This window comes from Sarcophilus harrisii, chromosome 4, assembly GCF_902635505.1.
Source record: "Sarcophilus harrisii chromosome 4, mSarHar1.11, whole genome shotgun sequence".
NCBI classification, from domain to species: Eukaryota; Metazoa; Chordata; class Mammalia; order Dasyuromorphia; family Dasyuridae; genus Sarcophilus; species Sarcophilus harrisii.
This window is the reverse complement of record NC_045429.1, coordinates 269,223,537-269,251,195: the sequence shown is the minus strand read 5'-3', so window position 1 is coordinate 269,251,195 and position 27,659 is coordinate 269,223,537. Positions and strand designations below refer to the sequence as shown.

The following is a 27,659-nucleotide window of genomic DNA, read 5'->3' as shown; positions in this document are numbered from 1 at the left end:
TTGTGAGGAGGAAATGGCATTTTTTGTCCAAGTCATGGAAAAGCAATCAAGACATGGTTGTCTGGGCTAAAAGGGGAGACTCACAGCCTTCAGAGGCATTCCTTTTCACTTTTGAATATTATGTCAAGTCAAAATATATATGGGATAGCCTTCCTCCTGTTGACCCTCTGAAGCTATGTAGAACAAACATACTCCTTCTGCATGACAGCTCCCCAAAGAAAGGCAGGTACCATTTTTCTCCTCTGTCTTCTCTAAACTAAACATCCTGGTTGCTTCAATTGAATCCTGTATGACATGGTCACCAATCCCCTGACCATTGTGGTCACACTTTTCTGAATAACTTATGAGTTGTTAATTCCACTCCCTTATTTAAAAAAATATTAAGACACTTTAGGCCAGAAATCAGTGAAAAGTGGGGTCCTGATCATTTAAAATAAGTCTCAAACTCCTAGGAATGGCAAAATAAAATAATGAAGAGCCTTAGGTGAAAAAGGATGAAAGAAGATTTTGGCTATCAAAAAATCTTGAAAAGCATAACACACTGTAGCAATATGAGGTTGCTGTTTCATAAAGGGGAGGCCCTTTGGAAAGACCTGCCTGGCTTGGGGCAGTCAATTTAAGTCTCAGCATGATAGACGTAGAAGGAACTTGGGCGAGAGTTTTGGATGACTTGTCCGAGACTACCTCGCTAATTTTTGGCATAGGTGGGGCTTTTTAATTCCACATTCAGCTTTCATGCTCCTCATCTTGTGCCTAAATAGGGAGCTAAGTAGAAGGTATTAGGAAACTTTGTTCAAATTAATAGACATGCTCAACCCTTCACTCTGACATCCCTGTGCAACATCTAACGTAAGAGCTGGAGAGATGGGGGAGAATACAGCGTTGTCTCCAAGACCACAGCGGAAGCCCCGCCCCACGCGTTGCTAGGGGCAACCGAGGATGGGCTGTGCTCTCATCGCAGGGGAACCTGGACTTCCTGCGTCTCGGGGCGGAGTTTCGCCGTCCCCGAGGTAACATCTAATGTTAACGGGCTGGTTGTTAGTGGCAGCGATGGATTCTGAAAGCCTACTTCTCTCCTTGGAGCTGGCATCAGGCACCGGGCAAGGTTTAAGCCCCGACCGTCGAGCCTCCCTGCTCACCTCCCTGCTTCTTGTTAAGCGTGATTACCGCTACAATCGGGTGCTGTTCTGGGGCCGGATCCTCGGCTTAGTCGCTGACTATTACATCGCGCAGGGCTTGGGCGAAGACCAGCTTGGGGAGCGCAAAAGTCTATACAGGTAGGGGGCGGGACTAGGAGACAGGAGAAGGCGGGGCCGGGGAGGAAACCTTTCCTAGAGGCGGGGCCAAGGAATGGCTCGAAATGAGTCCGGAGGAGGTGGAACCTATTCAGGGGAGTGGGAAAGGCCAGGAGAGGGGCGTGGGCGTGGCCTTGGGAAGGGAGGGCCAGACCTAGGAGATGGGGTTTCCCCAGGGGGCGGGAGCAAAAGGAAGAATGAAATTAAACGAGAAGGCGGGACCAGGGAAGGATAGAGGGTGGAGCCAACAGGAGGGCGTGGAAAGCATTTATTAAAGGTTTACTTTGTGCCAGGTACTGTTCTAAGCACTTTTCATTTACATTTATCAACGCATCTGGTCCTCACAGCAGCACTGCAACATAAGCGCTATTATTTTTCCCATTTTCCAGGTGGGAAACTGAAGGCTAAGTGCATTGCCTAATGTCACACACAGCTAGTGTCTGAAGTCAGATTTAAACTCAGCTTTCTATCTACTGCCACCTGCTGCCTTTGAGCCATATCTGCAATGAGATTAGCAAGGGTGGGACCAAGGAAGGACCGTGAAGGAGAGGTTGCCTGGAGCAATGTCTTTGAGAACTGGAAAAGTAAAGAACTCTGTTCTTTAGTGGATATGGTCAGAAAAAGGGTCGGTAGGGTGGGGAGGTGAATGGGAAGAGGGAGTGGCATTTAGAAGATGAAATCTAAAAGAGGAAGGAATTGGGTGCTGAGGGGAGAGGTGCTTAGGAAACTATGGATGCTAGGGAGAAAGGGATGCAGACCTGCAGAAAGAAGTGTGGTTCAGAGCAAGGAGTGCAAGGAAACAAATACTCTGTAGCTGGAGTAGGGTACATCGTATAATCTAGGGAATTATAGAAGATGACCTTGCAGGTGGTATGGGTGGAATTTGGGAAAAGTCTGGAGTTGAGATGGAGGCAGGGGTGGAGTGGACCACATTGTAGAACCATAGAATTTTAAAAAAATTAAACCTTTTTCTTTTCTTTTTTATTAAAGCTTTTTAATTTTCAAAAGATATGCATGGATAATTTTTCAGACTGCAAAACTTTGTGTTCCAAAATTTCCCCTCTTTCCCCTCATCCTCTTTCTTAGATAGCAAGTAATCTGATACATGTTAAACATGTTAAAATATATGTTATATCCAATATATGTATACATATTTATACAATTATCTTGTTGCACAAGAAAAATCAGACCAAAAAGAAAAAAAGAATGAGAAAGAAAACAAAATGCAAGCAAACAACAACAAAAAGAGTGAAAAGACTATGTTGTGATCCACACTCAGTTCCCACAATCCTCTCTCTGGGTGTAAATGGCTCTCATCATCACAAGATCATTAATTTTAGGTTATACATGTACTTTTTTTTTTTTTTTACATATTTCCATATGGGTCATGTTGGGAAAGAAAAATCAGAACAAAAGGGAAAAACCGTGAAAGAAAAAAAAAAAGAAAAAAAAAGTGAAAATAGTATGTTTCAAACTGCATTCAGTCTCCATAGCTTCCTCTCTGAATTTGCATGGCATTTTCTGTCCAAAATTGGATCACTGAAATTACTGAGAAGAGACAAAACTATTATAATTTATCATCAAACAATCTTGCTGTTCCTATATACAGAGAATGCCAGAAAACTGAGGCAAGATAGAGATTAAAGAGTATTTAATGTTTTATTTGAAAGGGAGAGATTTACTGGGACCAAATGGATCCATGGTTTGGTTCCAGGCCTGAACGAGACTATGGTCCCCAGAAAACAATGTATTCTCTCTCTCTTTTTTTTTTTAAATTTAATAGCCTTTTATTTACAGGTTATATGCATGGGTAACTTTATAGGATTAACAATTGCCAAACCTCTTGTTCCAATTTTTCACCTCTTACCCCTCACCTCCTCCCCCAGATGGCAGGATGACCAGTAGATGTTAAAATACATTAAAATATAAATTAGATACACAATAAGTATACATGACCAAAACGTTATTTTGCTGTACAAAAAGAATCAGACTCTGAAATATTGTACAATTAGCTTGTGAAGGAAATCAAAAATGCAGGTGTGCATAAATATAGGGATTGGGAATTCAATGTAATGGTTTTTAGTCATCTCCCAGAGTTCTTTTTCTGGGCATAGCTAGTTCAGTTCATTACTGCTCCATTAGAAATGATTTGGTTGATCTCGTTGCTGAGGATGGCCTGATCCATCAGAACTGGTCATCATCTAGTATTGTTGTTGAAGTATATAATGATCTCCTGGTCCTGCTCATTTCACTCAGTATCAGTTCATGTAAGTCTCTCCAGGCCTTTCTGAAATCATCCTGTTGGTCATTTCTTACAGAACAGTAATATTCCATAATATTCATATACCACAATTTATTGAGCCGTTCTCCAACTGATGGACATCCATTCAGTTTCCAGGAAAACAATGTATTCTCAATGACATATATACATGTGGCTTAGACACAGGGTCGACCTAGGCATGGGTGGAGTCAGGATGCTGAGAGCAGGAATTCAGGACTAAAAATCCGGTTCTAACAAGGTGAGGGAAAGCATGGGGGATATCTGATAATTGGGATTACAGAGTGGGGAGAGGCACCCAACATTCTGATGATGTGCCTAAGATAGAAAGTTTTTCTTCTTATCTAGATCATCATGATTAGGAGGGAGGGGTGGTTGAACCGAACAATTATAAAGTGAAGCAGGACAATTAGGGAAACTGAGTCAGGATAATAAAAGAGAACAGTGGCACAATATTCCACACTTTCTTCTGAATATTCAAATCATTGAATTACCGTCCTTTAGATAGGTCTTAGCACCATAATTTTGACCAACCCTATGTAAAGCAAATAAACCAAAATAAAATTAGAAAAAATGTAAGGACAAGTCTCTTCCTGATAACTGCAGAATTAATCAGCAGTACAAAGGCTCCCTGTTGCTAGCATATCAGGTCCTCTGCAGTTGGGGAGCACCTCAGCCAGAGAATCCATTGAGATGGACAGTTCACCGTGAGTTAGGTCTGTGGTCATTTGTGAATTTAACTCAGCCTCTGCTTATATAGGGAGTAGCAGTGCTTAGGATGGTCCTGCTGCCCATCCTAAGAGGGCATTTCAAGTCTGTCAGGGACTCCAAAGGGGGGAAAAAGTGGGGCCTGGAGTAGCTCCACCTGTCTCCTCTCAGTAGAACAGGAGCTGCTAGTAGGATCCAGATTTTTGAACAAGTTATGCAATTAGACCATGACAGGCAATCCTGAACTTTTAGAGGCCTGATACCAAACTGCAAAGTCCTTTGAGAATGCTGAAATACTAATTAAGGTACTGGGGTTACAGGAGTGGAGAAACAGATCAGAGAGACTGCCAGTCCCAAGACAGGTGTCTGATTTCTGGTTGTTTCTAAAGAATAATCCCCAAAACTGAGTCTGCCAGGGCAATTCCAGCAGAATAAGGGATTTCAAAGTTAAAACATAACCAGCAAATCATAGTCCAGTAATTTTAAGCAAGGAGTAAAAACGAAAAGGACTGTTTAAAGGATTTCCAACTCAATCTGAACTAATGAGATAGGGGGTGAGGCAGAAGTGCCTAAGAAAAAATACATCAGTTTCCCCAATTTTCTAACCAGTTTCTTCCTTTTTTCCTTTCCTTCCTTCCTTTCCTTCTGTACAATTAGCTTGTGAAGGAAATCAAAAATGCAGGTGGGTATAAATATAGGGTTTGGGAATTCAATGTAATGGTTTTTAGTCATCTCCCAGAGTTCTTTCTCTGGGCGTAGCTGGTTCAGTTCATTACTGCTTCATTGGAAATTATTTAGTTGATCTCGTTGCTGAGGATGGCCAGGTCCATCAGAACTGGTCATCATATAGTATTGTTGTTGAAGTATATAATGAATTAGTAAATAACTATTCTACATATAAATCCTAAGAGTGAATCAAAATTCCTATACATAATAGTGCATACTGTACTAGTGTACAGTAAGTTTCCTAAAAATCCCTCAAACATACTGCAATAGTTACATAGCTTTAACAAATCCCAGTTTTAAGACATCATAAACATAGTAATAGACGACCCAATCAGGGTTCCCAAATTCCCCATATCAGTCCATCAGGGGTAAGGGATGAAGCCTTATTCAAAACTGCTTCAGGTTGGGTACTGATGGAGACTCTCAGTCCATGCAGGGAATATGTGTGGTGTGGCCTGGCATGCTCTGACAATCAAAGCTGATCTAGGTCCCAGAAGCAAGTCAATACTTGTAAGTTGACCAAAATCTAGAACAAAAAACACTAATCTAATAAAGGTTAGAACAGACTGATACAAAATGTGAAGATGCCAGTATGAATTGGCTAGCAGCTTAATAGGTTTTCTTCACAGGACAGGCAAACAGCTGACAGCTATAGTTCCAATAGATAAAATGTCAATTAGGCTTTTGTCCTTTCATTAGTTAGAAACCAAAAAAAAACTTGAATATCCAGACACAATATCCAGGAACAGATAGATGATCAGACTAAATACTTATTTGCCAAGTATTTAAGATGTAATGATTACATATAACCAGGTTGGAAACAGCAAGGCATGACATAATTGAATTGCATTAACAATTTCTATTGACCATTGCTCTGATCATATAAGTAAGTCACAGGAGGAAAAAAATGCAGGGACAAAACCATACCATAACATAAGCAGTTAAAACTTAATTTTCAGCAAAACAGGATAAAATAGCTTTAATTCATTTTTACTCCAGTTAATTGTCCCACTAACTGTCACAGGGTAGAGCTTTAAAACTCCCAAATAGCATTAACTATAAGCCCATAAAATTTTACTTCCAATAACAAATCCCATTAACCAAAGTTTCAGATAAATCCTAAACACATATTTACCATAACCTTATATTTATAACAGTAATAAGTTCAATAAGTTCACTTCTTTCATATCTAAGTAGACAGTTTCATAAGTGAACATTATACATACAAATCATTTTGCCTTAAAATACCCAATACATAGAGAAATATTCCAAATTGCATATTGTCCATAACAGAAACATTTTCAAAAGAACAAAAAAGAAAAAAAAAACTTAGAATTTTCAGAGGCTCTTTAAATGATTTCAGGCTGGCCCAATATAATCAATTCTTTCATATATAGCAGAAACATTTTCAAAAGGACAAAGAAAAACTATTCTTTTCAGAAATTGTTGTTGTTTTTCTTTTCAAGTAGTAGGTGAGAGAAGGGAAAATGAGTAAGAGAAAGGTTTAGGGAGAGTTTCTGAAGATCATGAAGTGTCTCAAACTCAGAACTATGAGAACACTGTGGTGTGATGGGACAAAGCCTGGACTTGAAGTTAGAAATACATGAAAGTCCTGGTTTTGCCACTCCCTGCGTTACCCCAGTTATTCCCTTCTGAGCATCAGCTTCCTGCTATGTAAAAATGAGGATAACACGTGCACTTAAAACTCTTGTGAGACAAGTAAAGTGTTGTCTTTGGGTTATACTTGGAACCTAAATTTCTGAATGTGGGTGTTATTGCCAGTTTGAACTGCATGGAATGGAGCCTCCTGCCACCAGCAACAGAAGAGATGGTCATCCAAACATCTGTGGTGAAGGGTCGCTTCATAGGGGACCCTTCACATGAATATGAGCACATTGAGATGCAGCGTACGACTGAAGGAGAAAAGACATATGAAGACGAAGTGATGGTGAGTTGGAAATAAGCAAAAGGCCAGATGAGAGGAGACTGTTCCTACAAAGCAGACTTCCCCCACACCCCCCGCACCCCACTTCCCCCCCCACACACACATGGTTAGCATCTACTCCAAGCCTTCTGCTACATTATCCATAGTCTTAACTGATGTGGTGGTAGTGGTAGTGAAGAGATGTGAGAATTGAAGTGGGGAATCCCCTCTGGTCAGTGCAGGTCCAATGCAAAAGAATTCACAAATCTGAAATCTGTGGCAAAAAAGGATTTATATTGTTCACTAAGAAGGAGGCTTTCTTAGTGGGCAAATTCCTAATGAAGAATGTCAGCCAACAGACCCCTGCTTATATGGGCAAATGTTGGCCTGGGGCTGGGAGCTGTCTGGACTAATCAATAAAGGACCATCAGACAGAGATCTCCAATTGAATAAAATCATTTTGAAGGCTTTTCCCCAAAGTCTGGGGATTCCCTGAAGGGGATCCGGGTCACCCCCAAAAGATCTCAGTTTCAATGGGGGGTAATTTGACCAAGATCTCAGATTGAATGAAGCTACTTAACTTGGGAGGGCATTGTCTGGGAAAGGTGTGCTTTTCACAGGGGAGAGCCTGAGACCCCGAGTCACCCTTCTTTTACAGATTAAAAGGGACACAGTTTCAGGGTTCACCCCCATCATTACCACTCAGCTAATACTATATAAGCTATTTCAATGACTGGCCTCCTGAAGTCTCTGAAAACTGTGGCTCTGGAGCCCCCTGCTTCTTTCTGTAGGTTGAATGTGATAGTTTGAGGGGTGGGGGGATAATCATTTATCAAAAATCATGGCCCTAGCCCCCATCCAAAAAAATCATGGCCCTAGCCCCCATCCAACACAACAGTTTCTATTTCCATACTATGTAAAATCCAGTAATTCAATTGCAAAAGCATTTAATGGGGGAAGGGGGAGTTATCATATCTCTTGCCCTCCATTGAGTAGGGAAGGAGTAGATAGAGGAAGACAATATGGAAAAAATGAAGAAAAAGGAAAGGAAGGAAAGAAGGAAGGAAAAGAGGGAGGAAGGGAAGGAGGGAGAGAGAGAGGGAGGGAGGATAAATAACAATGAAACAAATAGTCCAGTCACCACCTGCCTCAGTTAACAAGTAGATGTAGTCTTCTACCTTTCCCCAAGTGGTAGATGGGATAGAAAATTCTGTGGAAAACTTAAGAGATTTCCCACAGATATTTTCCCTCAGAAAGTCTGGGGATCATCAGTTTCTGTAATCTTCTTTCAGTATGTTCTCATTAACTAATATGGAGATTTTCCAAACCACTGAACAGACCAGAATTTGCTGAAGACTCTTACTTTGACTTTGGGATCATGGGATTCCATCAAGACATCAAAATAGGGGATGTCATGGTTAGCACTGCTCCACACAACCTCTGTTATCCCTCCTTACTCAATTTTCTGTATCTGTCCGTGGCTCTCAAAGCTCCCTCTTCTATATGGTTCTCACCTCTTTTGTCTCATTTTTTCCAAGCAACTGCCCAGCTCTATTTCCATATCTAGATATAGGTTTCCGGGAAGTCTTAAATACAGAATTTTTTTTCTAGGCAATACTTTTCATTTGAAACACTCTGTAGAGCCCCCATGAAGGGCAAGCCTCTCCTATGAAACTAACATATTTGCATGTTGAAGGCAGAAGAATCCTGATTCCAGCATATCATTATTCATCCATTTAATAAGAGTTAGCTCACTGTTAGGGAGGCTCTGAAGGAAAATGTGGGAGAGAAGAGGTAGTCATCCGCCTACCAAACCTGAAGGTTTACAGAACCATTGTACTGACTTTGTTGTTATGTGCCTGTGAAATCTGGACAATCTACCAGTGCCACGCCAGGAAACTGAATTGCTTCCATGTGAATTGTCTTAGGAAGATTCTGAAGATCTCTTGGCAGGAAAAGGTACCAGACACTGAGGCCCTTTCTCACACTCAACTGTCAAACATTCTCAACTGCTACAGAGAGTGCAACTCTGATGGGCTGGCCATGTTGTTCTAAGGAGAAAATATTTTTGCCTAAAAGAACTCACATAAGACAAGTGCTCCCATGAAGTTGGAGGAAAGGATACAAGAGTTAGTCTCTCTGAAGAACTCTAGAATTGATTGTGCCACGTGGGAGAGAGTGGCACAGGACTGCTGAGCATGGCATTTCCTCATCAAAAAGGGCAAAGCAGAATTTCAGTGGTTCAAAGGAAAGAGGAGATGCACAGACTTAGAGACATTGCCACTCTAAATGTTCCTGTGGATTATTTGTGCCAACCTGTGGCAGAATCTTTTGAACTCATATTGGTCTGATCCACTACAGTTGACCACATTGTATCTTGACCCTGACCTAGTGATGTCATTTTGGTCCTCTTCAAGAACAAAGGACAACAACCATACCATTATGCTGTGCGTGTAATGAACTTACTAGGATTGTCCACTAGAGACAATATATATAGATAGATAGATAGATATAGATATCTACAAACTAAATATGAGGCAATTTAAGATACTAGCAGCTTGGGGGTTGGGAGACGAATCAAGGATAGGAACTGCTTAGGAGCTTGTATTCCAGTTTGACTTTGAAGGAAGTAGGGATTCTTAAAGGTGGAAGTGAAGAGGACATGCATTCTATTAAAGGGAGGCTGTCTAAGGCACTGAGATGGAATATCCTAGAGATGGAAAGTAGCAAATAGGACAATTTGGCTCGATGGGAGAATGTTTGGAGGAGGAGAATCTTGCAATAAGCCTAGAGAGATGGGTTGGAGCCAGATTGTGAAGGACTTTAAATACCAAACAGAGGCGTCTGTGTGTTTGTTATTCTAGAGACAACAGGGAACAAATTAAGGGATATGGTCAGATCTGTGTTTGGTAATATCAATTTGGCAGATATGCAGAGGATAAATTGTGGGAGAGACTGAATGATGGAGGCTATTTAGTAGGCTTTTATAATACTCTAGGCAGTTAGAGGTACTAAGAACCTATGCTAGGGTGAGAGCTATGTGAATGGAGAATGGGATTGACGGGATTCTCACCACTAAAGTGAATAATGGGCAATTCATGACTTGCTGTCCCCCTCACCCTCTGACTTATCTTTCTTCCTATAGAATAAATAGCTATTTCTCCAAAATGGTAGCCCAACACTCCCTCGATTGTGTAAACATCCTTCTGGGCTTCTTCCTTTGGATCAGCCCATTCTCTCATAACAAGCAGGCCTAGATCTTCCATAATCAGGCCTCTGAGGCTACTATTAAAAAAAAAAAAAGCTTCCAAATCAAGGCCCCCAAATCTGATAATGCCATAGTACTATGTTCATATGTTATTGTTCTAAAGAGACAGCCAGTAGATCATGACCCCATAGCACCTCCATTTTCCTACGCTTCCCATTTCCTTATTACAAGGCCAAACCTAACCCAATCTGGTTAGTACTGAGATCTAAGTGTCTTGACTGATTATCAGTCAGGACAAAAAGCAATAGATTCTCCATCAGTGAGGCTTATGTTCAATCCCATATGGTGTTAAAATGGTGATTACCAAGGATTGAATGTCTACTTTGTTCAGTGATAGAACATGTCTAGGAAAAAACTAATTAAAAAATATAAAACAATTACAAATGAATTTTGAACCGAAGTGCTGGGGTTAGATATTGAGAGGTGGCTGGTATTAGAAAAGACTTCTGTGGCACAGGAAGAATAGCACTAGATTTAGCATGAGTAGGTCTGGATATGAATCACTGCATTTATTAAGTGCCTGCTATGTTGTAGGAACTGAGAATTTATAAAGACAAAACAATGAAGCAGTCTCTACCTTCAGGTTGGATAGACAACATGAACATAAATTAGCATATTGTGTTTATATATATGTATGTGTGTGTGTGTGTGTGTGTGTGTGTAGTGTAGGGTATATGTATATATATATATATATATATATATATGTACACACTACATGGGAGGAAAGGTTTCATGTAGAAGATGAGAGTTTTGAAGGAATTAAGAGATTCTAAAAGGGAAGGAGTGTGGAAGAACATTCCAAGTGTTTACAAATGTATATAGATGGAAAATGGAATGTTATATGCAATGAACAATAAAATAGTCATTTTGGTTACACTGTATCCTGAAGAGATAGGGGATCATGTATCATTAGGTTTGAAAGTTGAGTTAGAGCCAGGTTATAAAAGACTTTATTTTATTTTTTTTTTTTGTTTTTTTTTGTTTTTTTTGTTTTTAATTTTTTTTATTTAATAGCCTTTTATTTACAGGATATATACATGGGTAACTTTACAGCATTAACAATTGCCAAACCTCTTGTTCCAATTTTTCACCTCTTACCCCACCCCCCCACCCCCTCCCCTAAATGGCAGGATGACCAGTAGATGTTAAATATATTAAAATATAACTTAGATACACAATAAGTATACATGACCAAAACATTATTTTGCTGTACAAAAAGAATCAGACTCTGAATTATTGTACAATTAGCTTGTGAAGGAAATCAAAAATGCAGGTGTGCATAAATATAGGGATTGGGAATTCAATGTAATGGTTTTTTAGTCATCTCCCAGAGTTCTTTTTCTGGGTATAGCTAGTTCAGTTCATTACTGCTCCATTAGAAATGATTTGGTTGATCTCGTTGCTGAGGATGGCCTGGTCCATCAGAACTGGTCATCATCTAGTATTGTTGTTGAATATAAAAGACTTTAAAAGCTAAATAAAGGAGCTTCTATTTTATCTGTGAGATAATAGGGTGTTAATGGACTTTATTGAATAGGGAGGCAACATGGCCAGACCATACTTCCAGAAAATCATTTTTGGTAGCAGTGTGTTGATTAGATCAGAGAAAGACTTGAACAAGGAGACCAGTTGAACAAGGTCTCCAAGGAGACCTAGGAGGTTCTAGGAGTCCAGATCAGAGATGATGAGGGTTTTAATTAGGGTGGTAGCAGTGTGAGCAGAGAGGAGACAGATTAGAAAGATGTAGAGAGAGAAATGGCATTTGGCAAAATAATTGTATATGTGAAGTCAAGGAATGAAGAGTCAAAAATATCAGCAAGATCATGAATATGATCATAAAGAAGATATCAGTCTGAGAAGTTTAATAGTAGCCTGGACACAGGGAGAGAGACTAGGGCTAGATATAAATTCGAGATTCATCTATATAGAGATGTTGATGAGATTACCAAGTGAGAGAGTGTTGAGAGGGAAGAGAAGAGAGACCATCTCCATCTTTTAGACTCTCCTCTGCTTTAAGACTCAGCTCAGGAGCTACCTCCACCTTGTAGCCTTCCTTCAGTATCTCTCCTCTGCCCCCCCAGCATTCCCTACTTGGCAGAAAGCCAATGTCACATCTCTCCATTAGAATTTAAGGACCTTGAGGAGAGGGACTGTTGTCCTTTGTCTTTTCCCCCCCAACCAAGAACATAATAGCAATTAATAAATGTTTGTTGAGTTGAATTAGAACCTACTCTAGGAAGGAGACAGCCAGAACTCTAAAGTGGAGGAGGGGGCCAAAGGAGAGAGATATCAAATACATTTGGAGGCTTGGTGCCAGCAGTGGTAAAAACCAAGAGCTTGGAAGCCTGAAGGTACAATCTCCATAAACATCCTCTTTGAACACACTTCCCAGACAGCATCCATAAAACAGGCTGGCTGCCTGATGACAATACATGACCTCCTTTTTTCCACACCAACCGTGCAGGTTGCCTAATGTCATCTGCCCTCTGCCTACAGCCTTTTCCCTGATATATTTCTATTGCTGTTCCTAATATTTGATTCTTAGTTGCTGATGGAGGCTTGATATACAAATATTATGAGAGGTGAGAAGGGGGTCCACATAGTCTGATTTTTTCCTAAGTCCTTATCCTATGAAGGATAGCCCTTGTATCCACAGAGTCTATCTATCTGATTTCTGGTCAGTCTATCTCTGATTAGTTTACATTCTAGTCTAAGATATCTGTTTGGAAGGAGATGGAAGAGGGGAGCTCATGAACATGACTCTTCATTGTATTTCTTTAGATCCAAATCAAGGAGGAATCTCGCCTGGTGTCGGTCATTGACCAAATTGACAAGTCAGTGGCAATCATGCCTCGTGGAGCCCTCTTTAAGACTCCCTTTGGACCTGTCCATGTCAATAGGACCTTTGAAGGTAAGTCCCTCATATCCTCTCCCAAAGAGGCCTTTGCTGCTTTTATCTTGAGAGAAGGCTTAAGGGGAAGGTATATGTTTAAAGTCTGAAGGATACAATATAGTATATTCAAGGAAATAATCTATAATTCTTTACTTATTTCCTTAGGGAAAGATCCCCTGGACATTGTCTAGTGGTAATAGCTTTATGAAGTTTGTACCACTAACTGACCCATTGTTCTAGAAACAATATTTTGTTTCTAGAACAGCTTTCAAGATACTGTTGCCCTGGTCCCCAAGTCTCTTCCTCACCTGGCCTAATATCCATGGCCTTGATTTCAAGCTTGTTTTTCTTCACTTCTTTTGGCACCAGATTAGCATGGAACACTGAGTTATAGCCCCATTCCCTATAACCAGAGTGCTGCAGTTATTCTTTGTGCCAGGAGGTAGAACATTAGGGAATAGACAAGGTTATGATGACAGTAGGCTTGACTCACTCCTTCCTTCTAGGACTTGACTGAGGTCTTTTCACAATCCTGCCTCTTATTCCAATAAATCCTAGCACCGTGAGGGGTTTTATTCTGATTGACAATATCCATCTGCCTCCTCTCAGGGTTGACTCTGGCAGATTCTAAGAAGCTCAGTTCCTACTTCCATTTTGTGGAGCCTGTGGAATTGAAGAACAAAAGCCTGCTAGAGAAAGCTGACTTGGACCCTTCCTTGGATTTTATGGACTCCCTGGAAAATGACATTCCTAAAGGTACAGGTGTACAGTCACCTTGAGTGAACTGTAGTTCATTACAAGTAATGGCCTGTCTGGACCTGTCTGGTCAAAGATCTTGTTTCTGATGGAGAAATTGAGGGAGTGTGTTTGTTTGCTTACATCTTCAATCCTGAATCCTAGTTCAGTTCAATACTCTATTCATTGTATCGCCTAATGGCCTCTAGAAAAAAATAATTTGGTCATTCATGTACAAAATAATAATCCTCAGATCTTAATAGATGCTTAAGTATTCCTAACTTTTTAATATCCCAACATAGAATTATTAATTAATGTTTAATAAAAATCTGAGTACTTTGGATCTGAATGCCCTCTATGGGCAATAAAATCCATATGTTTACTACTTGTTATATAAATACTAGTTTTACTATTATTCTTTAATGAATTAATGTCATTGATATGGACATTTCTCGTTACTGATGTAGATTGCCACCCATGCTTATTTCTAGTCCTATAAGATTCTTACCCTTATAAATTTGTAATTTCTCCATAGAGGATCTATCCAACATACTGGGGACTTTCTTACAGGTGTCTTTAATTTTTCATGGTTACCACTGTAATACATAGGCAAGGAGTTAGGTAGTGCAGAGCACCAGGTCTGGAGTCAGAAAGACACTTCTTCATGAGTTCAAATCAAGCCTCAGACAATTACTAACTGTGGACTCTGGGCAAGTTAATCTTATTTACCTCAGTTTCCTTATCTGTAAAATGAACTAGAGAAGGAAATGGCAAACAACTACAGTATCTTTGCCAAGAAAATCTCAAATGGGATCAAGAAGAGTTGGACTTGAATTCAAAAAAAAAAAAGACAATAATTATTTTGTACATCAATGACCAAATTCTCTTCTAGAAATGTATCAGATCTTTATGAAAATTTGGATTCACAAAGGTAGTGATTTTCTAGTGATTGAGTAATGGGAGGAATGACAGGAAGATGACTGGAATAAGACAAGGGGGCCAATATTTCCGCTTTGGATGGATAGTTTTGCCACCAAAATAATTTCCTACTGCTCAGTAGTGATTATCATGCTCATTTTATACTAATAATCTTGTTGTATTTATTTGGATTATCCAATGGTAGATTATTGATGAACTATAATCTACTAACTACCCATCACTTATCATTTCTCTCTGCATTCAGTTGGCTTGTGCATTAACCAAAACAAACTCATTTGTCAGGAGTGTGGGATCCTGGTTCTAGAGGTTAGAAGTCATTGAGTCCAATATTTTCATTTTACAAGACAAAGCCCAGAGAGGTTAAGTGTTGAATACTTTTACCTTCTCCTCCTCTCCCAATCTATTCTGAAGCTGAATAGAAGTGATGTTCGCACCATGTGTGTTAATGGTCTACTTCATGATTGTCATCCCAAGAGTAACTCACATTATATAGTACAATAAGGTTTACAAAGCACTTTGTTTTGTTGTTCACTTATTGGTTGTTCTTTGTTGCCCAAGGAACACTCAAAAGTCTTCTTTAGTATAGCCTCCATTCTACAGTGCTCAGTTTTTCTACTAGTTAAGCTCTCACAGCCCCACTTGACTTATATTAAGCACTTACTATATGTAGAATATGTAGAATGTGTAGAATGTGCTAAGTAGTGGCTATACAAAAAAAGATATTAGACACAATCCATTGAGATATAATGCAAATTAAATATAAGTAGTCTCTACATTAAAACTGCTTACAACTTAATATGTAATTATAAATGGATATGCATATATGTACATGCATGTATGCATATGTACACATATGCACATCTGTATGTCTATACATACACACATATATTATAGTGGATCTATAATTTCTTCAGGAAAAATAATACATTTGTTGCAAATCAAGCTCCATCTATGACTTCTTTCTCATCCTATAGAAAGGACAGAAATACATAAAAAAGATAACAATGTAGAGTTGATTTGATTTGATCATGATGATCATGTCATCATGAATGATTTAGAATGCAAATAAGTCCTATAGGTATTTAGGGGAGTCAGGGGGTAATTTTTGAGAGCTACAGTGACCAAGAGAGGAACCATTAAGATCTGACCTGAGTTTTGGACAATTTAAAGAGTTCGACCTTATCCTGATTTTTGAATAGGAGATGGTGTGTAGCCAGCCACATGACTATTAGGGATCCTTATCCTTCTCCCAGTTATAAGTAGAGTGCCCAATGAACAGCTAACTACATCTCTTCATTGTTTGGGGTGGGGGTGATCCTTGTGAATAGTTGGAGTTATCTTTCCAGTGTTTTTGGTTTGAGCCCTCAGTCCAATGTGCATTCCCCAGTATCAATTGCCAATGCCAATTAATACTTCCTCAATATCAATACCATTGATTAATGATGCCCAAGTATTAATTTGATCACTTGCTTCCTCTTCTATAGCAATTAACCAATTCATATAAACTAACTTTTACAAAGTGATATTTATTGCAAAAACCAAAATACAAAAACATCCCCTGAATCACGAGGCATATTTTCCCTTCTATTACCTTGGTGTTCCATGAGGGAATAGGCTCAAAATGCTACAAGGTAATCATCTCACCAAGTTCACTTCTCAGTGTGGCCAATGAGTGTAGTCACTCCCTTGCTTGCAGAACACAACATCTCATTACTGATTCAAACCTGGACTGGGTCAAGCAGGTCTCTCCTCAGAGCTGTTTGGGGGCACCAGGTCCCTGAACCCCCCTAGAGGCTCTACTGACCTTTCAAAACTCACAAGGTCTTAGCCTTGTTTGTTCCATTTCTAACATCCCTTCACTAAAGAGGAGGAAAGAATAAACAGGCCAGGGACAGAAGCAGCAGCAGATTCATAGGCCACAGGGCAATAGCCAAGTGGGGAGGCCTGAGGCCTTTCTCCACCCAGGCTTGCAGCATGTTGTCCTGTTGGCTGTACCAGTGAAGGACTAAGAAGGATTTGGCCTTTTTTATGTATACCCAGTGCTTATTCAATAGCCAATCAAATATCACCTAACAAGTGACTGGAAACTGAAAATACTTGCAACTGAAGTGGAAAGCTGGGTTCCTCCATTCTACATGATCATAAGCTTCTATTTATTTAGGGTTTTTTTTTTGGGGGGGGTGTCGAAGCAAGGCAATTGGGGTTAATTGACTTGTTCAGGGTCACACAGCTAGGAAGTGTTCAGTGTCTGAAGTTAGATATGAACCCAGGTCCTCCTGACTTCAGGGCTGGTGCTCCATGCAGTGCGTCACCCAGCTGCCCCTGATCATGAGTTTCTAGAAGTTCTCACCTTTGGAACATATTTCCAGGATTGGGCAGGTCTCCCTCCTCTCCACCTTATAGTATATATAAAGTGATATTTCAGGAAGACTAATGTCAGAAGTATAGGGGAGACTTATTTGGGAAGTTACCCTAAGACTGCACTAAGTAGTCCAAGGCCTAAACAGAGGTGGTGACCATAGACATTGCAAAAAAATTTTTAAGTTTAGGTGACTTGTCTGGATGGGGAGGGAGAGGTAAGAGTCAAAAGATGGCTCCAGGATAAGATGTTCAATCTGGGAGAGTGACAGAAATAAGCAAATCCAGGGGAGAGGTAAGGGGAGGCAGGGGAAGCTGATTGTAAGGAAAATATGGTCAAATCAGCTTTAGACATATTGACTTTGGTGTGGTGGTAGAACATCTAGAGGGAGAGAGACCCAGCAAACCGTTAAAGATGATTTAAATCTCAGAAAAATAGTCATCCTTTTAGTTGTTATATGGGAAGGTTACTGAGGGAGAGTGTACATGAGAATTACAAGTTAGCTATATAACAGCAGGCACTCTGGGTGTGTTTCTGCATTATGTTGGTGAGTCAAGGAAGTTAAGGAGTGAGAAGAGCATGTCCAGGACCTGAGACAGAGGTGCCAGAGCAGAAGAGAAGAGTGGTCAGAGACCAAACATAGTTGTCCTGGCTGAGCCAAGGAAGGAGTTTGTGTCCATCTTGTGCAGGAACCTGATCTTTCTTGCTCATAGAATAGGATCTTCTGTTTCTGAGGTAGATAAGAAGTTTATAGGACCTGGGCTATTTCACACCTATGAGCAGCCCATTCCAAAGTCTCTTTATCCTTTTTTAAAATTGTTTTTTTTCTGATTATAGCATGTTTTATGTTCACTCTCCATAGTTCTTTTTCTGGATGTGGATGGCATTTTCTATCCAAAGTTTATTGGGATTGCCTTGGATCACTGAACCGTTGAGAAAAGAACCACATCTTTCATAGTTGATCATCACACAATCTTGCTGTTACTATATTGTATTCCTGGTTCTGCTTGTTTTTCTCAGTTCATGTGAATCTTTCCAGGCCCTTTTACAATCAGCCTGCTCATCATTTTTTATAGAACAATAATATTCCATTAATTGGATATACTATAACTTATTCAGCCATTCCTCACTTGAGGCATCTTATTTTCCAGTTTTTTGCCTTCACAAAAAGAGCTTGAAGCCCCTTTATCTTTGCTGGACTACCAAATTGCCAGACAGACCAGGAACTGAGAGATAGGCAACAGATTCCCTCTGTTAATGGGGGCCAGGAATGCTAGGAAGGTGGAACTTGCTTCAGGGTCTAGTGGTTGGGAAATGAAATGATTCTTAAATCTCCTCAGTTTGAGGATGACCCATCTTGTCATTCCCTTCTTTTATCCAATTTTCATCTATTTCCCCCTACTCTCACTCCACTCTGGACAGAGAATGAATGGGTCCTTTTTTGCCATCTCCAGACCTCTTGGACTACATGTATCTTCTCAAGAGATAACAGCATCCAACTAACTTTTCTTATGCAGGCCCTTTGAGGGAGGCTAGATTCCATTCTTGGATTTCCAACTCTGACTTCTTAGCTTTAGAGAGAACACTTGATTTGTAATCAAAAGGAAAGATTTTTTTTTTCTTTATTTCTTCCTTCCTTTCTCTCTTCCCGTTTTTTTCCTTTTTTAAAATCCATAGCAGCCTCTTTTCATATAGTAAATTTCAAAGTCAGGTCAGTTTGATCACAGGGACATTATGAACCTGAGTCTTCATGATCCCTGGCTTACTTCTCATTTGCTTCCAATCTACTTGCCTTTGTCCCACCTGGACCTTTGTTGATCAAGTAATCTCTAGTATTCCAGGAGAGACTAATGCATCCAGGAAGAGTACATTCTAATTGCAATCGCTTGATTAGACACCTGTGGGTTTAGGCCAGCACAAAGCCTTTCAAAGGAGATCTAGGAATCAATTTTTCTCAAGCTACATTGGTAATGAGTTAGTTGGTTTTTGGAAGGGGGTCTGAGAGGGGGTTGTTAGTAGGGTTCCTGAGGGAACAGATTTCCCCAGCTTCATTTAGGGGAAGCAATTCTTAGGGTCAAGGAGAGGGGAAAGAATGGAAAGTCTGCCAGGAGTTGAAGGAAACAAGGTCTCAAGCCCTTGAACATTCTGCCCCATTAACCTGGTTTCTTGGGGATAAGCCCAGTTAATACTGGTTGGAATGTTTTCCTTCTCATTTTATAGTGGATGAACTTTTGGTTTAGAGTTAGGAAATCTGAATTTAAATCCCAGTTCTGTCAGCCATGTGTCATTAGACAGCCATTTAATTTAAAAAATTTTTCTGGGCCTCAGTTTCCTCATTTGTAAAATGATCCCAAGATCCATTCCAAGTCTAAATCTGATGTAGTCTTCCGTTCTCACCTAGTTTGCCTAGAATGAATAGTCATTAGAAGATAATGCTTTTAGGGAGACTGCAATCTGGGCAACTTTTAAGTCTCTGAGCCAGCATTCAAAGACTTTGATTCTGTCCTCTTAATGCTACCTTGAAGGAGCCCCTAGAAAGTCTGTTGCAGTTTTTCCCCACAGAGAGAGGACTGGAGCAACAGATGGCCCCCCTGAACTTGGTTCCCAGAGTTTTCCTTATCTACTGATAAAAATGTATAAGTACTGGAATCGTGCTGGAGGCCAAGAGCTGTCACTGGTGGGTAGAGATCCACTAATGGGACCACTAAAATGGAAATAGATATCAAAGTACAGGCCCTAGAAACCCTTGAATCTCATCCCTGTGTGAGCTTCTAAGGGTGCTGGCCAGAGAGATGGGACTGACCATCTGTTTTCTGTCTAGGAAGAAACTGCACTCCCTAATGGTGACTGCTTTCCATTCCCTCAGAATGTAGAAAGTTAAATGCTTTGTGTTTCTTCTTTGGGTCAGAGATAGGGATTCTTCTTGGCAAATCCTAAAAGGTTGATTCAGCTTCAGCACTTCACAGAAATTAAATTCCTTATATAATTGATATAAAATTACTTGCCTTCTCGAGGAAGGGGGTGGGAAAGAGGGAGAGAATTGCGAACTCAATATTTTTAAAAATTTCTTAAATTAAAAAAAATATAATATTGGAAAATAATGAAATTAAGAAAAATTTTAAAAGTTCCTACTATATTCATAGCACTTTATGAAGCACAGTTGGGGATGGGGGAGAGGGGATCATCTAAAAGGTCAGTTTCTCCCTCCAGTTCTTCTCCATTAAACTTGACAAGGAACATTCTGCAATTTAATTTTAACTTGGGGTCTTGTGCCAGAGCCATGAAGACCTGAATATAAGGAACTTCAGTCCATTTCCCTTGTCTCCTGCAAAATAAGTCTAGTTCCTTAATAGTACTGTACTTTATTGAGCCATAAATTGGCCATTTTTCCTGATTTTCTAAGACGTATTTAGGCCAGACAGTATTGCAAAAATAAATGAGTCTTTTGGTCTTGAGATCTCCTAAGCCGAATTTGTCCCTGTTTTTTAAGAGACAGCCTAAAGGTGAATCTTTAGGAATAGATGAAATAAGCTGTCCCATTTTTGCCACAAGCCTCAAGCCCCAAGCCCCAGACTTCCCCGATTTTATAGCTTTTTGGTTCTCTAAGGCGTTCCTAAGAGAGAAAATCAAATCGCAGGAGTCTTCTGCCGTGAGCTTCCCCACACAAAAAACTCTGCTTGAGCGTAGAGCTCCAGTAGGCCAAATGAATGCAGATTTTTGGCTGCTTACAGCTATAGAGGGGGTCAGAGGAGGGGGCTTACCTATCTGTTGGCCAGGCTCTGTCGGAAATCCCCGTATCGGGCCACCAAATGATGGGATATGAGCCGTGGCAAGAAAGGCAGAGCTTTTTCTTAGTTATTTGGAGTGAAATTCACCCTATGGCAAAGAATAGGAAAGTTTATTTCTGAATATCACTAAGAAAGACACTCCCTTAGTGGACAAAAGCCCTTAATTATAATCAGGAGATTTTGTAAAGAGGTTTGTGGTAGGTACTTAGTTTTATGGGTACTTAGTTTTAGTTCCCAAAGCTTGGGAATATTGAAACAATGGGGAATTTTGGAATTGAATAGGTATCTGTTTAACTCTATAGAAAGCTTAATCTGTAGTGGGTGTTATCAATGGGGGCTGGTCATCCTGTTTGTCTGGTGGTAAAGTTCAAGGTAGCTTTCTCCTTGAGAGAGAGTTTCTTCAAGGCTTCCCATTTCAATAGGACTTATTGCTAGGAATGGGGGATAGACCACATATAGCACTAATTGCAATACCCGGGTTTTATGATTTCATTTGAATAGTTTACTCCCACAAATGTAGATCTCAATTTACAATTGTACCATTTCCCATTGGAAAGGAGCATTGAGATTAACTGATTGTCCTTATCTTGTTCTATAATTGTAATGTCAAAAGAAACTGAGCAAGACAGAGATTAGAGACCAATTCAATAATTTATTAAATGGAGAGAAATACTGGGACCAATGGATCCCAGGGCTAGACGAGAGTCTAGGGACAGCAAGCCTTTTATGGAATAACAAGAACATTGACATAATGCAAAGACCTAGGTGGGGACTGCCTCATAGATGGAGGTTACTGATATTCTAATGACATTAAGGAATGTCTATAACACCTTTATCTCAACCATTAGGAAGGGACGGTCATAACCTTAAGGCAGAATACGAAATAGGACAAATGGAGGAACTGGTCACCCCATTAAAAGTGACCTTTGGCATTACATAATCTCCTTCTGTCCTTTTCTGAGCATTCTTTTAAATTCTTCATTGGCACTCTTTTCTTCCTTTTTTTTAGCATCACTATTCTTACTCTCCTTGCTTCCCCCATCATTTCCCAAACCCCAAAATAAAAGGAGCCTTCCTTTGTAACAAATGAGCCCAGTAAGGCACTGCTGTGGAGAATCCTGGGCTGAAAGTCAAGGAAACCTAAGTTTAAATTCATCCCTATATATTTAGTAGCTGTATGACCCGTATGACCCTGGACAAGTCACTTAAATACCCGTGGCCTCAATTTCCCCATCTGTAATATGGGGATAATAGGGCTTAACTCAAAAGGTTGTTGTGAGCCTAAAATAAGTATCATGCTGTATGTTACATGTAACACACGTTACCTGTAAAGTGTTGTAAAATTGCTACCTACCTGTTATAGTCAAGCAGAACAAATTTACAAGTTGGACATGTCTCATTTTGCACCTTTAGTCCAGGACTGCTGTTAGGAGGTGGGAAGCATGTGTCATTATTGCTCCTCTAAAATCCTGATCAGTTATAGTTTTGAAGCCTTTTAAAGTTGGTTTTCTTTATCATGTTGTATAAAATGTACTTTTGGTTCTATCCGCTTCATATGTCTTTCAGGTCTTTCTGAATTGATCCCTGAATATTTTTGTTCATATGCATCCTTTTTTGCTTTATTATTTCTTGGGGGGGGGTACCTGCCTAATAGTGGTATATTGTTGGGTCAAAGGATTTGTATGGGCAATTTAGGGTGTAGTTCCAATTGCTTTTGGGATTGGCTAGACTAGTTCACAGCTTCATCTATAGAGCATCAATGTGCCTGTTGTCACATCCCTCCCACAGTTGTCATTTTCCATTTTTGTCATCTTTTCCAGTTCATTAGGTTGAACCTCAGAGTTTAAATATGCAGCTTTCTTCTTATTAGTTATTTGGAGCATTTTAAGTGATTTTTGGTATCTTGTTTTTCTTTTTTTGAGAACTACCTTTTTATATCCTTTGGGCATTTATCTATTGGGGAATGGCTCTTGTTCTTAAAAATGTGAATCATTTTCCTTAGAGTTCTTCCTTGGGGTTGAATTATATAATTTAATAACTCCCTAGGTCACATCCCAAAGTACTGTTTTCTGATCAGGCTGTAGGGATCTTTAGATTTCTGTGTGTTTTTCCCTGTGGGGAGGCAGGAGTCATCCAAAGCACCTAGAAGGGAGTCCTCTCCTACTGTCAAATTCCAAGGAGCATCTCTCCCATTTATTAAGTACTTTGTAGTTAAGGCCTGGATCTTGGGAGGTGGTATGGTGTCATGTGATGGACAGAAAACACTATGACAACATTTTAGTCTTGACACTTACCTTGTCTCCCCCTGTTTCTTCAACCACCACAAAATGGGGACCCTTAGTACTTAGGGTCCATACCTCCCAAGGAAGGGTGTTGCGACAGGATCAAATGAGAAATTGTCTGTAAACGTGTTATAAAAGGAACATGTAGATATGAAGAGTTTTATCATCCGGGAAATAAAGCACAGGCAAAAGACGGTTCATTCTGCTGATCCCTGAGCACAGAAAACTATCCTTTTCTCTGCTCCCACTTCCAGGAGTTGGGATGCGGGACACACACAGAATTAACAGTGAAGAGGCTTAACTTCTTCCTTGGCTAAATGAGCCACAATGCCGTGTATGCGGCAGGGGGCAGCAGGGAGCCAGCTTTTTTTTTTTTTTTTTTTTTTTTTTAAATAGGGATGGAAAGATGGCTTTGAAAGTAGTCAGAGGACCAACAATCCAAACTGAGAAGCCGGCATTCACTATTAGGCTGGAGAGGGCAGGGGAAGAAAGAGCCGGGGGAAATATTATGAAAATCCTTCTTTTACCGCTGTCTGTCTCAGGCAGACTGGGGAGGATGATGTTCACTGGGGCTCCCTTACCCACACTGAGGAAATCCTTGTCAATGATAGCTAATCTGCCTCCTAGTCCTAGTTACCAGGGAATAGACTAGGCCCAAGGGGAAGAAACAGTTGCTGGAATCTTTCAGGAAGATCCTAGAGGTCTTTATAATAAAATTCCCTGGAGAGATTTCTGGTCTTCTGGTCTAAGGTTTAGCTTAAACTCTGTGGGGCCTATTTGGTTCCCCATTTCTAGAGCCTCTAGTCAGCAATATAAACTCATTTTTAATAAGAGATGAGGTGTATAGTTCTTTTGACTGTCTCATCTGCCAGCTGGGTCAGAAAACCTGAGATCCAAGTTTACAAGTTTTGTAGGTCAGGCTCCACTTGTGCTAACTTTCCTCCTCAACCTCTCCATATGTCCCTAGTCCCCAGTCTTTCCCTCTCCCTTTTTGCATGGGTGGATACTCTGGACTATAGTGACTACTCAGAGGATACTTGAGAAAACAGTCAAGGGCCTAGTGCTGCCAGGGAATTTGGATGGAAAGACTTAAGGGAAAAGGAGTAATTTTATGCCATAGAGCAGATGAATCGAGCCCAAGCTTAGCCGAACCTTTTGATCCCTGTTCCACTGCTGTGGGAGACCCTCTTTAGAACTGGAGCAGCAAGAACAAACACCAGAGTAGCAGGACTAGGAGACTATGGCTGGGGGATGGCAAGGCTCGTTTTCAGTCTGAAGCTATTAAAGTGGGTGAAGGTGACAGACTAGTCCCCAGCTCCCCAGGTAGACACTACGTGACTCTTGGCACGTTGAGAACTACCGTTTCCCAGGCGACCAGCTGAACGAGGACTTTGGGAAGAGTGTGACAGGAATGCAAGGGAGGGAGGTAGGCAGCAAAGGCTTGGTTTGCCATTCATATGCTGGAATACCCAGCCAAAGCTCCCTAGTCTGTGATGGATTATTCCTTTTACTTGACGAAGTGGCTGGCATCTCTGCCCCTTTCCTGCTTCCTGGCCTGGAACCTCTTTTAGTGACTCCCCCCAACTAATCCATATTTAAGTACCTACTGCATGCTAATTGCTGGGGATACAAAGACAAAAAACCAATAGTACCTGGCCTCAAGGAGCTTACATTTCAGAGGGGAAAGACTTAATACATACATAAATATATATACAGAATAATTACAAGGTAAATTTTTTGTGGGGGGAGGGCAGAGGCATAGGCATTAGAAGCTGGAAATGTTAGGAAAGGTCTCATGTATGGCACTTGACCTTGAAGTAAAAGAGAAATTCTAAGAGGTGGAAGAGTAGGAGGGAATGCATTCCAGGTGCGGGGCCTATGTAGATGTACAGGGACAGAAGTTGCAATGTCCTGTATGAAGAAAAAGCCAATTTGGCTGGAAGATAGCCTTTGGGAAAGGGAGGAAGACATAAGAAGCCTGGCAAGATAGGTTGGTTGCAGCCAGATTGTGAAGGGCTTTAAATACCCAACCAAGGAATTTGTACTTGACACTACAAGTAACAGAATACCAAATGGCATTCACTCAGGAGGGGAGTGACATAGACAGGGACCTGATCTGTTTAGAGTAAGACCTGACAGAGGCGATTTAATTCCTACCTATGAGTGGGGTAAGATGAGGATGCAGACAGCACCTGAATTTCCATTCTAGGTTAGTGCCCACTGCCTAGGGGTTGTGTTTAGGATTGTTAGTGAAATTGAATCCAGATGCTTCTGGGATTGGTGGGGCTAAGGGGGAAGGTGAGCGATTTCCCTAGATTCTGGTAAACTTCTCCAGCAGAGAGCGAGTTGTGGAAATTTTTCTTGCCCCGTTCTCAATTTTGAAGCTTAAGTAAAATCATTTGAAAAAGTTCACTCTCTACTCTTTAGAACTAGGAAGGATAGGTACAGGTACAAATCTAGGAAAGGTTTGCAGATACAGAACATTACAATATTCCATGGGACAATACAGCAAGGCAAGGGGAATACTTAAGAGATTGGCTACTATATCCTTTTTGTAACCATTTTGCTGTATGAGATAGAGGGCTGGAGAAGGCTTGATGGAGCATATGGCTACTTTGGAGCTATTATCTAGATTACATCCTGCTACATAAATAGTGATATTTTAGTGAAAGCCGGGAGGGAAGAGGAAGGACTCCTCACTTTTCCTACCTCTTCCCAGTTTCATCTCCTTCCTCCTAATAGTGATGACTATGGCTGCCCTGCTGGCTCCTCAGGAAGCTCAAGCTCTGGCCTAGGGCAGTGAGGCTCCACCCTGGGCAGGGCTAGGGGTTACTGGCGGTCAGTTGGGTCCAAAGGCAGGGTGGCCCCTTAGGGGTGGGGGGATCATGTTGAGCCATGTACAGGGTTTCTGGGTGTGGTATGGCCAGGGCAGGCCATGGCCGAAGAAAGCCCGTGGGAAGCTGGGGCAGCTGGAGCCAGGCAGCCTGGCTGAGCTGGCAGCTGATGAAGGCTGCAAGAGTAGACCTCATTGCAGGGCTGGCTGGTCCAGCACCAAAACCTTCAAAGCGTTTGCCTTTTTGGCAGAATGAGCAGAGCTGTGGCTGGGCTGGGGAAAAGGGGGGAGAGGCCACAGTACGCAGGGGGAATAGGAAGCTCCAGATCTCCATCCAGAGGATATTTTCCCAGGCTCTTTTCCTCCCACACAGCAGCTCCCTCCCTCGATTCTGGAGCTGGGACAGCCTCTTCCCGCCAAGTCATCAGTGGCTGCAAAATGCAGCCTCAGGCTGGGGTGCTCCTGTTTGGGGGAGCATAAAGAACCAGGATAAGGCCTGTGAAGGGTAAAAGCTTTGGCTTGTTTCTTAAATTCTACCCCCATACTTCAATTAGCCTTAGGTCTCAGTCCTCTCCAGCTAGAGCTGATATCCAGATTGAACATTAGTTGGCTAGACGGCAAAGGGTGATTTTATACTTGAGGGGCCAAGGCTCTTGAGAACTGGTGGTCTATCCACAATAGTGCTTAAGGGCTATAAGGGGTTGATAGGGAAAGGGGGGGCGGGAAGGAAGAGGGAGGTTTGAGTGAGGGTGGGGATGCTCAGGTACAGAAGGGAAGAAAGAAGCAACAGCTACTCTATTAGGTGATTTACTTTACGATTTTTGGAAGAATGAAAGTATGTGTCCGTATTAGTTAGAATATCATGTGTCAAAACAAAATGTTTCAAATTTTGGGAGATGCCCCTCCCCCAACACCACCAAAAAAGGAAAGAAAGCTGGAACCAGCAAATTGGGGGCAGAGTACACTAAGACTAAGAAGAGTACATTTATGTCAGCTAAGATGAGCCTTGGTTAGGACTACCAAAGTACTAAAAATCTCCCAACTTAAATTTTATTGGCTTTTATTAGTCTCCTTTCCTTAACCCAAGAATATGGATCGGTTTATGAGTTTCACTTCTTTTCATTTCTGTCTTCCTTCTGTAGAGGTTATAATGAGCAATGAAATGCTAAACGGCACTCAGGAGATGTAAAAGGTCTGAATAATCAGTCTGGATAATTGAATTGTCTTTCTTTATTCCTAGCAATCAAGTCACATAAACCAGGACAAAATTCCCAAACGATTCTGGAACTTTTTCTAGCAACTAGCTGAGATGAACAAGCCTTCTTGGAGGCCCCTGGCCAGCTTCAACTCCTCCTCATCTCTCTCTCTCTCTTCCCCAGGGTCCTGGAGTATCCAGATGGAGAGAGGAAATGCACTGGTTGTGCTGAGAAGCTTGCTCTGGCCAGGCCTAACATTCTACCATGCTCCCCGGACCAAGAATCATGGCTATATTTATGTGGGCACTGGTGAGAAGAACATAGACTTGCCCTTCATGCTTTGACTGGGGTGTGCCTCAGCCTGTGTACTACCATCTATGCAGGCCAATTTTAATGTTTTTTTCATAAACGTAAATGAATTTATTATGTGTTTAC

At 40.9% G+C, this 27,659-nt stretch overlaps 1 protein-coding gene across 1 annotated transcript; it reads left to right on the top strand.

Moving 5' to 3' along the window:
* The first annotated feature begins 923 nt into the window (after positions 1 to 923).
* Positions 924 to 27,656, top strand: RSPH9 (radial spoke head component 9). Its single transcript, XM_003769083.4, has 5 exons — positions 924 to 1,277; positions 6,790 to 6,955; positions 12,981 to 13,110; positions 13,702 to 13,848; positions 27,408 to 27,656. Exons 1-5 carry the CDS (start codon positions 1,021 to 1,023, stop codon positions 27,566 to 27,568), a joined length of 861 nt encoding a protein of 286 aa, XP_003769131.3. The 5' UTR covers positions 924 to 1,020; the 3' UTR covers positions 27,569 to 27,656.
* Positions 27,657 to 27,659: the final 3 nt, after the last annotated feature.

What these genes read in the sequence shown, in the direction of transcription:
- RSPH9 (XM_003769083.4), top strand. Translation starts at nt 1,021, where the DNA reads ATGTTAACGGGCTGGTTGTTAGTGGCAGCGATGGATTCTGAAAGCCTA. An exon ending in GAGCGCAAAAGTCTATACAG is followed by an intron (nt 1,278 to 6,789) that starts GTAGGGGGCGGG and finishes TGTTATTGCCAG; the next exon opens with TTTGAACTGCATGGAATGGA. An exon ending in CATATGAAGACGAAGTGATG is followed by an intron (nt 6,956 to 12,980) that starts GTGAGTTGGAAA and finishes GTATTTCTTTAG; the next exon opens with ATCCAAATCAAGGAGGAATC.